At 35.7% G+C, this 13363-nt stretch overlaps 1 protein-coding gene across 1 annotated transcript; it reads right to left on the bottom strand.

Moving 5' to 3' along the window:
* Positions 1-1888: 1888 nt before the first annotated feature.
* On the bottom strand, positions 1889-12370 carry LOC132614115 (membrane-bound O-acyltransferase gup1). The gene is made up of 19 exons (XM_060328480.1): positions 12040-12370; positions 11885-11940; positions 10903-11081; positions 10759-10807; positions 8784-8884; positions 8617-8681; positions 7137-7207; positions 6512-6571; positions 6299-6412; positions 5340-5464; positions 5197-5248; positions 4164-4226; positions 3908-4017; positions 3730-3822; positions 3563-3644; positions 3364-3441; positions 2575-2650; positions 2444-2493; positions 1889-2305 (listed from the first exon to the last, which is right to left on the bottom strand). Exons 1-19 carry the CDS (start codon positions 12128-12130, stop codon positions 2255-2257), a joined length of 1566 nt encoding a protein of 521 aa, XP_060184463.1. The 5' UTR covers positions 12131-12370; the 3' UTR covers positions 1889-2254.
* Positions 12371-13363: the final 993 nt, after the last annotated feature.

Genomic DNA, 13363 nt, shown 5'->3' with positions numbered 1-13363 from the left:
GCCCGTGCTGGCACGAACCATGCTCATCTAGTATCGTGTACAATTTGTGGATGTTGGGTTTGTTAATTCCACCAATGTGGGACAACAAACCACCACGCTCCGCATCCGTCATCCTCCACGGCTATGGAGCTAGACATTACTAGCCCCGAGCTAACACTGCCATACCGGCGTCACCATCCAAGGCACGAGGGGCACAAAGGGTGGTGGGTGGCTCTGATACCATTTGTAACAATCTTGGACCTAATTCACACCCGAAAAGCTAGCTATTAAGGTGGGAGAACCCAAGGCTATTTAAACCCACATAAGCACATTATGCCCACCGATGTGGGACATAACAAAATTTTATCTACGTAGTGTGGAAGTAGTCTGTTTCTTATGAGAACTGGGCTTGTTCTAAAAAAAAAAAAAAAAAAAAAAAACTAAGGAAAATCTGGATAGCACTAGGCCATAATAAGCAGGCTAATAAAGCTCATGTTAATACTTTGATTTTATGCATAAGCATGATATTTATTTTCCTTAAACATCATAGTTTAAGTCTGAGACCGCTATTGATTCTAGAGTAAAAATTATTGTTTTATTAAATGAAGGTTCAATGCATAGCAATCTCCTTTTAATTGTTAAATGCACTTACTTTAATATTAAAATGAGTGGGGAAGTATTGGAGTAAACATTTTAATATTAAAATATTACCAATTGTTACCTTCATCTTTCCTTAATGGTTATCATGTCTTTATAACCACTAACTCGTGATCTAGAAAGTGACCTTTAGTTCTTTCATTCTAGTCCCGTGATCTATCCCACTTGCCTACTAAATTCTCCACTAATCTACAATCACATGTTCTTACTAGTTTATTAACTCATTATCATCTTATTCACTCCATAGAAGAACTCCTGAACCTATAAAATACGACTCTTTTCTCTGTGTTATTGCATGCAAAATATTGTAGCGTGCACAAAAAAAGTGAGGTAAATTTATGGGGAAAAAGGAGAATTTTATTTTGTTGAAGGAAGGTGTTTTTATTGGTAGAGCTTTGAACTTAACAACTAGTTCAGGGTTTGTCGAGTCGCACGACATTGTTGGACTATTATATTTCGGGAGAGACAAGTCAAAATTGTATCGGAATTGATTTCGTGTCGTAGCTTATTTGCACAGCGTCTTAAGGAGCAATCAATTGTAAGAAAACATTACATCCATAGCCAGTTAAGGGTCACCCTCCTTTTTTCCCTTATATTCGTTGAGTTTTTACATCTTTTTGTTGTAAGGTGTCAAGGCATGTTTCTTTTGAGTTATTGAGTTGCCACCAGCAATATCAGTCTCAGAGAGAAGGCATCAAGTGAGTTTAATCATATGTGGCTTAAACTTCATGTAAATATACTTAATGTAAAGATGGTTTAAGTCTAATGATATATAGCCTGAACGTCATGCAAAATGCTTGAAGTTGGTCATAATGGCCTGAACTTCATGCAAAAATAGTTGAAGTTGCTTGCTTCCAAATTATTTAAAGTTAGGCTTAAGTTAGGCTTCCACAAACCAAACTTCAGACTCATGCCCCTGAAGTTGATTTAAAGCAACTAATGCAAAAAATTAGAAACTCCAATTATGGCTCAAATGAGGGTCTTAAAATCAACTATTTGTGCACCTCCCCCCTTGTGCGGCTAGATTAATGAAGATTTTGTTACAATGAGATCGAATCTCCTTAAAAAGAGCGAGATATTTGAGATTCAAACAAAAAAAAAAAATTGGTGTTTTTCATTTCTATTTTCCAACTGTAATTTTCTATTTCACCAAGAAGGTTGCCAAGTGTGATTTAATAGTTTGATTTCTTTTATTTCAAATAAAAGCTAATTATTAAAAATTAAATACATATCCAAGTAATTACACCATGTAAGTACCACTAATCCTCCCCTTGAGAATTGGAGAATATAATTGTTACTCCTCAATTACATACTGACCAAGTAATTACTTGGCCTCACAAACAGGCCTAATTATACTCAAAACCAATTACAAAGTCACATTCCAAATCGGTCCATAGTCAACTGCAACTAGTTTGGGAAGAAAAATGAAAAAACTCCTTGTTTGGGATCGAGGTGTAGTTGATTAATTGACTAATTCAAGATCAAAACGAATTCCCCAAAAATGACCAAGTACTACCTACTGGTGGGGTCCTCTCATGACATGGCAACACACTGTAGATGCTAATGGGTTTTGTAACATGTTGTTTGTGTTTTGTTTGCCCAGGATTTACCCTTTGTGTCATCTGTTGTGGATGCGTTTTTGCTTGGCATCAGAGATATGGATCATTAGCTGCATTATCAGATTCATATCATGATTAATATGCACCGAGGATTCAAAAAAAAAAAATCTGCATTCTCAGATTCACATCATAATTAACATGCATTGAGAAATTCAAAACTAAATGATTTGATAGATGTGGAGAGTTACCTTAGTTCCAACGTAAAATGTAATAAACATGCCGCCAAGCGTAGGGAGTCCTGAAAAATGGAAAATTCCATCATTCCAGCAGTTAAATCATAAATGAATATCCCCCAAAAAATTATAAACCATAGCCGTACCTTCTTTCTGGAGAAATTTAGAGAGCAACCAATTGATCCCTGATGATCCAATGACAAAACCAACAAGATTGGCCACCTTATACAAGAAATAAAGCATTGTTATTCAGAAATGAATCTGGCCACCTTATACAAGAAATAAAGCATTGTTGTTCAGAAATGAATCTAACACATTTGTCCTTGAGTATTTCTAATTGTATTCAGTAATGCACAAAAACAGGTGTCGGGTTAGCTTCCTTTTCCTCACGTAATGAATGGGAGGGTCAATCTGAAGTTTAAATTCTCCCAACCCCTTCCTGGAAGACGACATGCATCCTTGTCGCAATGCATTCCATACTATAGCTGAATGCTCTTTAAGCACAATAACGTACACAGCACAAGACAAAAAGCAACTAAGCAACTTCAGTTAACCAAAAAAAAAAAAATTGCTGTCCTCTTTCTTTTATTTAGTCTATTTTGAATTAACCTTTGAATCTTGAACAACTTTTATCATTCCTTCTTTCTTTTCTTTTTTTTTTTTTTGGATAAAAAAGGTAATAAATTCATTAAAGAGTGCCAAGAAACTACAAGAAAGAGTAACAGCTTTATCTTTTTGAAGAACCAAAACTGTTTTCTTCTGTTTTTCTCTTCTTGTTATAAATCAGGTTCGCATTCTTTTAGTACTTCAGAAACCTTAAATTACTATAACTTAGTTAAATACATAATACAACAATAGGATAAGTTTAGTGTGATGATGCATAAAAATAAGTCTAGCATTATGTTCGTTTCATTCCTGGAAAATTAGCAGCATACCATGAGACAAGTGATGGTGATAGCCCCAGCAACAGCACTAAGTTCACGGTACAGAAACTTTCCAAAAGAACTTTCAACCTGGTGAGTACAATTAGTTCAGCAACACGACACCAACAAGAAAGTTAATTTACTTGTTGGGGAACTATTCAGTTAACTGTATAAAAGAAAAGGAGCTGAATTAAAACCCAAATGGCAGTACCTTCAAAGCATTTGTTGTTGACTTTATAATCATTTCTGGTATAAAGAATATGCACGTCAACCATGCCCAAGAAAGAAGTTTCCTGAAGCCAATGACGAATAAGTAGCCAAATAAAGACAGTCTGACACAATAGTACAAGTGGAGTATATGAAATTCAGAAGCAGTACCACTCTAGATCATGCCATACAGCAACAAATGTGAAGATAACCCACACATTTAGCAGCTTCGTCTGAGTACCCCCAAGAGGAATATACATATATCTGAATGTACACACTCCACACAATAATTTTAGGGTTAATGCAAGAAAGATCACACAGACAGAGCTAGATGAGATTGAGAAAGCACCTAACAAGCCATTTGTTAAACGAGGCATGCCAGTTTCTCCAAAAACTTTCCAAGTTGTAGCAGTTATTTATACATTTTGGCATATTCTCAGGGGCCTCGATACCATTGATCTACACAAACAAACACATGTTAACATGCTAAGAAACCTAGACAAATAGAGAATCATCCTCCAAATTGAAAGAGAAGCAAAAGGAGCATAAGCTACAGAAAGTAATAACATTAATGGAGAAAGAAAACATGATTTCAACAAAATTACCAGTGACCAGAAGAGGAAGTAGCGCCAAAGAAGAAAAAACTTGAGCCACATGAAGTTCAATACCTGTTTTGTCATGAAGATTATTACATGAGTGGTGCATCCTATTGTCTAGAAATCGGCGATCCGAAGGATATCTTATATCGAGGAGAATGGACATAAAATGGCAAGAATTACATGCTTTGGCACTTCAATGACAAAACATAAAAGACGTATGAGATGGATGGTGTATGAATTACACAGACTCATCGAGCGGATAACATTATACCAGCAAAAAACAAAATAGCAGGAATGCTGAGATGATATGAGAAGAATAAAACTTAATAGCATGTTCTCTTTGATGATAATAATTCACGTGTTATATTCTCTCAATTTCTTTTAAGAGTCTCCCTAACGTCAACAGGTAGTAAGGAACAATGTCGAAGGGCCTTTCCAATTGATGCTTGAAAAGGTTCATGAAAAATGTTAAAAGAAAATGCCAATGCATAACGTCCTTCTGACGTTTTAGTTTTACATGGTATTAGAGAACAGATTGTAGGCAAATATATGGAACATATCACAAATTCAGATATGGAGACAGAGAAAAATAGTATCATACATGAAAGAAAGGGCAACCAATGAGTGAGAGCAGGGGTCATCAGAGGCAAAACGTCCGAGTAGCAGAAAGATCTAGAATAAGTGATGCTTTATGATTGTATAAATGGTTAAAGAAGGTCCAGCACATGCATTCATGTGTTTGCAAAAAATTGAAAATACAGGACCTGCACTATAAAAGACAATGAAGCAACAGAGACAAATTGAACTTCTATAGATCATGAGTGAGAATTTTATTCTTTCAGAGCATTCACCTTTCAATAGAAAATCTTTTACTCACTACCAGAGGAAACTGCCACTAATCTTCTCCATACGTACAACAAATAAATTTAAGTTGAGGTTTTCATTGATACTTGTTTCTCTATGAATTTAAACAGAATAAGCATTTATTAAGGCAGCCGATGACTCAAGTAGCTAGAAGATTCTATATATCAGCACTTACTCCGTACCCGATGATGAAGATGTCCAAAGGAGATAAGTGTTTCCATGTGCCACTGCAAATTTATACAAACTTTAGTCTCCCAGAATAACATCATACCTTAGTTTAAAGCATTCACAACGGTTTGAATTCCATAAGATCCTCACCTAATGGCAAAGGCATTGTAGTAAAAGAAATGTGTCATTGATTCCATTAGCATCAAGCTAAAAATCCAACGAAGTCCATACCAAACCACATCTTTCGATGAGTGTGTTTTCTGGGGAGAATCAAGCTGCAATGACAAGACATCAAGAAACTATGAGATTTGTGAACAGTAGTTCTCTGAAAAAAAAAAAAAAATTGGTTATAGTTGTAGATAGGGGTGGCAAAATTATCCCATGAAAAGGTGACCTGCCCAAACAGTCCAAGTTTTGGCAGGTTAACGACCTCCGATTTATTAACTCAGCCCATTTTTAGCCGCCTAATTCAGCCCATCTAAAAGTTGGACTGATATGTAGCCTAAATTGACCCATGAGAAATCTTGTCAAAATATTTTTAAAGACTTCTTTCATAAGTTATATATAACCATAATAAACGGAAAAAGTTTTTTTTTTTAGATACTTAAACCTCAATATAAGAAAACAAACAAAGAAATTAACACTTAGTAAGAGTTGGATGGGTTGGGTTATGACCCATTGTTTAGCCCATTTCAGCCCAGACCATTTTACCCCGAGTAATTTGCGTCATTTTAACCCTCAGCCAAAAATCCACCCATTTGACACTCCTACTTGTAGAAAAAACAAGTGACCGATTCATAATTATACTCAACATTGCACTTGTGCAATCAGGTATATTGAACAAATACCACATAGACAGGAAGGAACAGATTCACGATGTAGCAGACAGGAGCATGATCGTAATCTCAATATGTCAACAATTCTTATCAATCCCATCTTCTGCTATATCTCGCTGATGACAACTACCAACGACTCTTTATATAGAGGGGAATGATACCAATGGAGTCAACACAATCTAGGTGCATAATGCTAACACTGTAGCAGAGTATCTTCAGCACAAGTATAAGGACATAAACAAGAAAAAGATACAACTACAGAATCATGTTTACCTGTGAAGCAAATGCGTTGAAGCTAACAATTGGTCCAGCAATATATAGAGGTGCATAAATCAGGTAACAAAAGTATATAGTGAAGGAGAATTTGTCGCTCTCAAGACTTCTCTCCTGCCAAAGGGAAAGGGGTAATCGAAGAAGATGGATTCATCAGAAGTTTGTAGAGATGCTACCAGAAATTTGAATCCAGAACTTAAATTACCAACTAACCTGCAATAGTTGGTAGCATGTTCTGCCTAAGGAACAATTATTGCAGCGTTTGATGTGCTTCTGAAATCACCACAACTACTAAACATCAGAAGAGATGAAAGAGATCTTTTTTGTTTGGCGATTACTTGTGTGAAGTGATAACTTGCAATACAGCAATTAAGAGCATAAACTAAACATTGAAAATTACCAGATTTCACTACATTTGGCATGAGTTTATGAAAAGCCAGAAAAGGTGCTTTCTGAATGAAGATTCTTCAAGTAAATAATGTTCAAGAAAGCAGTAGTTAAGGAAAGCATGATCCTTTAGCAACAAGGACGTAAAGAAGTTATAGCACTTTTCGCAGATACTTTAGCATAAATGATAATGAAATCCAACTAGATATTTTGACCATTTCTAGGCTTGAAAGGTATTGCCTGCGGTGTAAATCTCGCATCATGATGGCAAGAAGAGCTTTTCATTTATTAGAATCAACAAATGTTGGCTTGTGAAAGAATGCCTTTGATAAGAGAAGTGTCTCGGAATAAAAATGGCTGGTTTTAAGCACTAGCGAGTAAAGCCAAAAAGGAGATCTATAAGGTTGTTATCAAAAAGTTGTGTCTAGAATAGTTCAGGTTGCAAATGTACCTCTTTGTCAAACCGATTCGAGTAATCTGCCCAATGGTAGTCATATCCAAAGCTAATCATTCGCAGGATAACTGAGAAAAACATTCGTACTACTTTAGCACATTAAAAAAGAGTTCTATCCATTTTGACAGCCACGTCCAGCAGGATACTGGTTAAAGACTATAAGACATTCACTTGCTTTATTCTCATGGTTGCAGTTGTAAAGAGCAGGTAAAAAGTGCTAATCTTTGATGATTTTTTTGAAGAAGAAAAAGTGCTAATCTTTACTAGAAGATAACAAACTTAAACTTGTTTCCTCTTTAAAATCAGACTTCAATACAAACATATTGATCAACTTTGTGAGTGAGCATTCAAAGCACCTTAATTTCTAAAATAAAGACCACATGAGGTTTATCCTTAGGTAATTAACTAGGCAAAAATCCTAAATCCTGCCGCAGCAACAAAAATTTCCACTTTTCAGGGCATGGAATATTGAGCCACTAGCTCTAATGTGGGTCATATGGAAGGAGAGGAATAGAAGAACTTTGATGCTGTAGAGATTGGTCTTGTTCATATGAGGTATAGCCACTTGTTTCTAGTTTCTTTTTAGTGCGCCCACAAGGTCCCACTTTGTATTGAAGATTGGGTGTAATTTGTGCAGAATCATATTTTATTGTTGGTTTTCTAATTTTGGTATGTTACTTGTATATGAGAATTCCTCTTATTTCAAAATCACTTACTTTATCATTACATTTTTGTGACATAAAGTTGCACGTAAGAGAATTGTGTAGCACAGGTACTTCTAAAATGTTGTTTAGCCATGTAAAAGAAGGCAATGACCGATAACATGTTCAACGGACCATATCTAAGTTGTAGCTTTCTCATTATTTTACTGTCAGATATGCCTCATGACATGCATCAGTGGCCTAGTAATTTCTTTGGGTTCCAGTTTGTGACGTAAATTAATCAGGCTTGATTAATAAGGCAAGAGCTGACTCTTTGCAATATTTAAACACAAGTTGACCCAGACATTGATATGAAATTGCAATTTTAATGAATTTCTACTTCTGTATTTTTTATAACCGAGGTACATGGTTTAAAACTCGAGGGATACTGGATCCCTCCTCTACCTCGCACCTCTACCCTTCTCCACTTAGATACCAGGCTTTTGTTTGCAGTAGCGCTCGAACCGGTGATGTGCGTCTAACCCATACATCACGTGTTGCGCTCTTACCACTAACCGCTACCCTGAGAGCATGAATTTGTACTTCTATTGAAACAGGATAGGATTCCCTCATTCATTTCTAGTAATACCATACCAAGACATAGATTCCCAAAATTCCACAGAAAAGATCAATTTTATAAAAATGGCCAAATTTCTGTGTCAACCCAAAGGGAAGGTAGATAGTTTATACTGCAAAAGGAAAAAGACTAGGAAAGTTAGAAATAACACTCAATGACTCGGCCAAGTTGAATCCCCATTGAAAGACAGACTGCATACCAAAATTGAAGCAGATGTGCCACCTAAAAGTGCCTCGGTAATTGTCCAAATATGCCCAACTTTGCCTACAGCACAGACATAGAATCATGAAAAATAACATCCTCCGTTAGAATTAGAAATTTTCGTCACAATAGGATGCAACCAACAATTGAGGAAATACAACTTACCCAAAAAGGGAAAATGGATACCCTCCATAAACACGGTTACATATGAGGAGTGTAAGATTAAAGATCCAAAGCAGAAAAACAAATTTTGTTCTACCGCATATCTGCAGATACAAGCATGTAAATAAAGACCAGATTCCGAAATTCTTTGGTTATGGAGGAATATTTAGACATAATATGAACAATGATGGAATACACGAAATAGAAAATACATCTGCAAGAATGACTGTTACCCATTAAAGCGCGAAAGAGAGAGCGCAGAATAAACCTCTGCATACAGCATTCTAAATAACATAAACATCTTCGTCATTGTAAAAGCCTTAACTTTTTTGCCATACAGCTTTATTTATTCAATATAAAAGTAGTGACATAACCATCTTACATTATTCCATGTCAAGTTAAGCTATGATAATTGGCTATCTCTAGTAAAAGCTAAACCCAGTCCTACCAAACAAAGGTAGCCAATGTCTGATTTTGGAGCAGTTTCCATAATTCAATCTCCCTCTACTAAAACGAGAATTCACCTTCCTAACAATGTTTAGTCTCCCTGAAACCGAGATTAGATAATCCATTGCATCTTCTGAAGTCACATAAGGCCCACTGATAAGCTTTTGAACACTAAGGTTTCCCCAAATTCTTTTACAACAACAAATGCAACTAATATTTTCTTTCATTAGCATTTAAATATTCATCTGAATAATTGGCCAAACCAATGCGTGTTCATGGCTGGAGCTGTGGAGCAAGTAATGGTTTTATAAATTTATACAGTGTAGCTGCAATGTCCTTTTCTATGCATCATTCAATATCAACATTTGACCTGACCTCCTTTGTGCAGACAAAAAATTATACTGTGCCTACAGATATCTCCTTCAAATTTATCAGTATATTCTAAAGCTGATCCACTATAGAGATATCAGCTAACCTTGAAACAGTGAAGCTCTCAAGAAAAATTACTGACATGGTATAACATTACGGATCATTGAATGCAACAGAACTTCAAAGGTCACTTCAATAATTAAAGCAAGTGACTGGAGCAGTTGACAACGAATGCACGGATACCAGGAAAGTAAGAAAATACATCGAACCTTCATTACCCATTAACCGCCTGGATAGTCCTCACCTTGTGCCAATTGTCTGAACCAAGAAATTGACCAAACAAGATTTCCTCTAGAGCAGCCTAGCCCTCTTTATTTTTATTTTTTTATCAGGTAAACATATTTTCATTCATAAACACAGCCAAGAAAAACTGGCCGTATACAAGGGGTATACCGAAAGGTAAAGAAATCTACAAAAGAAGTAATTCTCTACAAACTCCACCCAATCTTCTATACAATTGGGAACTCTATGGGTGCACCAAAAGAAAATCACGGATCAAAGGCTACTCATTAATTGAGAAAAGTTCGACTCCACCCCCTCAAAAGCCCTCTTTATTCTTTATCCTCCCTCCATTTTTTACTTCTTTTCCTCTTTATTTATGAGGTGGCAGGGTAGTTGGAAGAATTGTGCTCAGAAGAAACTATCTAGCATATATACATATTTCTAGCAGCAAAGGAAAACATCGGCAGTTAAATTCCAAATATCTTAGAGCAAACTGTGTTTGAAACCAAAGATGTCATCGATTTTTTTTGACCAATAAAAGGTTTCATTGATAATAACAAGGCCAACTTGGCCATATACAAGCGATATACCAAAAAAGGAGAAACCTACAAAATATGGTTCTCTCCAAATGACCCCAAATCCTCTATACAACTAGGAACTACATGGGTGCACCAAAAGAATCCAAACAGTTATTGATGATCTGTTCATTCAACAAGACGGTACAATAAGGCATGCCATTCATATACAATGTTCGAATGGAAAAGGAAAGATAGCACACAAGCTCCTATACGATGTTCGAAATTTCAGGGCATATTCTTAGAAAAGGACTGCAAAGGTTAACAAAAATGAGAATGCCACTAAAAAGTTCTATGATACCAACCTTTACTAGGAGATAATTAGCTGAAGCTATAGCCAAGATGTATATGACGCTGCAGCCAAAACGAAGAGACGGTAAGGAACCAGAGCTCCATAAATGAAATTGAAAAGCAAAACTTCCAAGTTTTGACATAAAGAGGGAGCATACCAAGCTCCATGGAGATATGACAAATAAGCCAAAGAAACGAACAGCCAAACGACCGACATTCCCTTTGCTTTTAGACCATATTTTCTACATGCAGTAGCCACTAGAGTGAAGATTCCAAACACTAATGCAAGAATTGTCAAATTGCCCCGAAAATTTCTCCACTGAGCATCAGATACATCCTAATAACAACCAAAAATGTTAGCAGATTAACAGAGACAGATGCAAATATGACAGTATTGTCTGTACATGGAATGAAAGATTTAAACTTAACATATATATTACTCCTCCGTTTCAACTTGTTTGGCTTGATTCGGAATACGAGGTTCAAACTAACTAATGTCCGATGTGAATTCAGACATAGAACTTTCAGCTTTCTTGAAATAAAATTTGCATATTTAGAAACTACATAAAATGTACTATACATCACAATAGTTAACAATTCAAAATATTTAGAAAGTATTTGGAAAAATTATGGTCAATGCAAATACCATTTCACTCTCCAAATAGTAACTAAGACAAACAAATTGAAACAGAGGGAGTACTATATTACTCGAAGGAAATGTCAAAGTAACTGTTAAAAAATGAGATAATGTCAAAAACATACCTGAAGTATCACTTTTCCGTGAGTTTCCTACCTGAACTTCAGGTGTGCGAGTTTCCTACCTGAACTATCAGCATCATTCAGGTAGGAAAAGTGAACAAATGATAGTTGAGGTGTGTTTTGAAAAATAGTTGGTGATTGTTCAGGTAGGAAGACTCACGAAAAGGTGATAGTTCATATGTGTTTTTGACTATTAACTCTTACAAAATTAGTTAGATCATACTACTAAAGTATAAAATTTAAATAGTCTAATAAATTCAATTCTTGGAAGTCGTCAGAATTAAACATAAAATAAAATGGTGTCGAACCAAAAAAGAAAAGGGTTTCATATAAATGAGGATAGATGAAGTATTGATCAATTTAAATGTGAATTAAGCATACATTGAGTCGATGAAAGATCCAACCAGGCCGAAGTCCATAAACTTTAGTGTAATGATCTGCAAAATATGTTACAAAGTTAACAAACAAACCCTTAGATTAGAAAGCTTAAACCACGCATTAAACACATATAAAAATAAATAAAGAGAGAAGAATACCGCGAGATATTTGAAGAGATCGATGAATAATAAAAATGTAAAATGCAAGGGCATATGTAACAAGAAAAGTAAGCTCTGTTGAGCTTGCCATAATGACTTCCCGACTCAACAATACAGATGAAAATTCATTCAGACATTTTGACAAACAGTTAGTGTGCAAAGGGGGTTGAAAGTAGGAAGACAATTGAGCTGAATTTGATGACTGTTTCGCTTGAATTAAACTGATCCTTAATTATTTGGCCCAAAAAAAAAAAACAATTATCTTTTCAGAAATTAAAAGCAGAACATTTTTGAAGAAAAAAAAAAGAACTGCTTTATTTTTCTGAGAACAAGTGAACAACTTTCTAAATAAAATGTAATTATTTTTTGAAAAAAAATTGAAAAACACTTTCATAAATTGTGAGCTCAGCTCCCTTTCTAAATTTATTTTTCAGAAAAGGGCCTAAAATGTTCCTGAATTATCAGATTTGGTACAATAATGCCCTCTATTTACCTTTTTTGGGCCGAAAATGAACCCAACGTCAATCTATTAACTCTAAAGTACTCTTATTTGGCCCTATCCGAAAATACAACTACCCAATTCATTTATTACGTGGCACGTTCCTATTGGCTAGTTTAAAAATTAATCTAATTAATTATAGTTCTAACCCAAATTCGAATCCGCCTAGTAGTCCATACCTGCCCCGACTAAATTTCCCACTAAATAAGAAATCAGCTTTCAAAATAGCTGGGTCTTCTTATTTCTCTTCTTATTAGGGGTTCTTAGAATGCACTTTTTTTCTTAGTTTTCCTCCATCAATCTGTATATGGTAAAAACCGGGTCAATGTGTGACCGGAGCCGAGGATAAGTCCAAATCAGTACGAGTATGTTCGATGTTTTCTCCATACCGGGGGGTCATACCGGATGTAATTGACCCGAGACAAGAAAAGCGTGTCCGTTGGTCCGGATACGCCGAGCCAAAAGCAACATGTCCGTTGGTCCGGTTAACCAGTTGCGAGGTTGCCACGCGTCAGGAAATCGTTTTTCCATTTGCACTGACAATCGTACGGGTGTCAGACCGTACGGTCATATCTTATCTTTTTTAGGGTTTCTTTATTCATAAAGGCTTTTGTATTGTATGCATGGCCCATAAGGCATACCTATAAATAGAGGACATTCCTCCCCTTTATTATATCCCGTATTTTCACATATTCGGGAAATTCGAAATAATTTTGACTTGTAAGAAATAAGGCCATAAATTGATTCCTATTTAAAATGTGTGTGTTGACCATGAAATGTTGACGTGAAAATATCGAGGAAGGCTAAGGGCAAAAATTTGAATTT

Source organism: Lycium barbarum, chromosome 10 (genome assembly GCF_019175385.1).
Source record: "Lycium barbarum isolate Lr01 chromosome 10, ASM1917538v2, whole genome shotgun sequence".
In the NCBI taxonomy this organism is placed as follows: domain Eukaryota; kingdom Viridiplantae; phylum Streptophyta; class Magnoliopsida; order Solanales; family Solanaceae; genus Lycium; species Lycium barbarum.
This window is presented reverse-complemented; position numbering and strand designations above follow the sequence as displayed.

What these genes read in the sequence shown, in the direction of transcription:
- LOC132614115 (XM_060328480.1), bottom strand. Translation starts at nt 12,130, where the DNA reads ATGGCAAGCTCAACAGAGCTTACTTTTCTTGTTACATATGCCCTTGCA. An exon ending in TCATATCTCCATGGAGCTTG is followed by an intron (nt 10,808 to 10,902) that starts GTATGCTCCCTC and finishes TTTTGGCTGCAG; the next exon opens with CGTCATATACATCTTGGCTA. An exon ending in TCTTCATCATCGGGTACGGA is followed by an intron (nt 4,227 to 5,196) that starts GTAAGTGCTGAT and finishes ATGACAAAACAG; the next exon opens with GTATTGAACTTCATGTGGCT.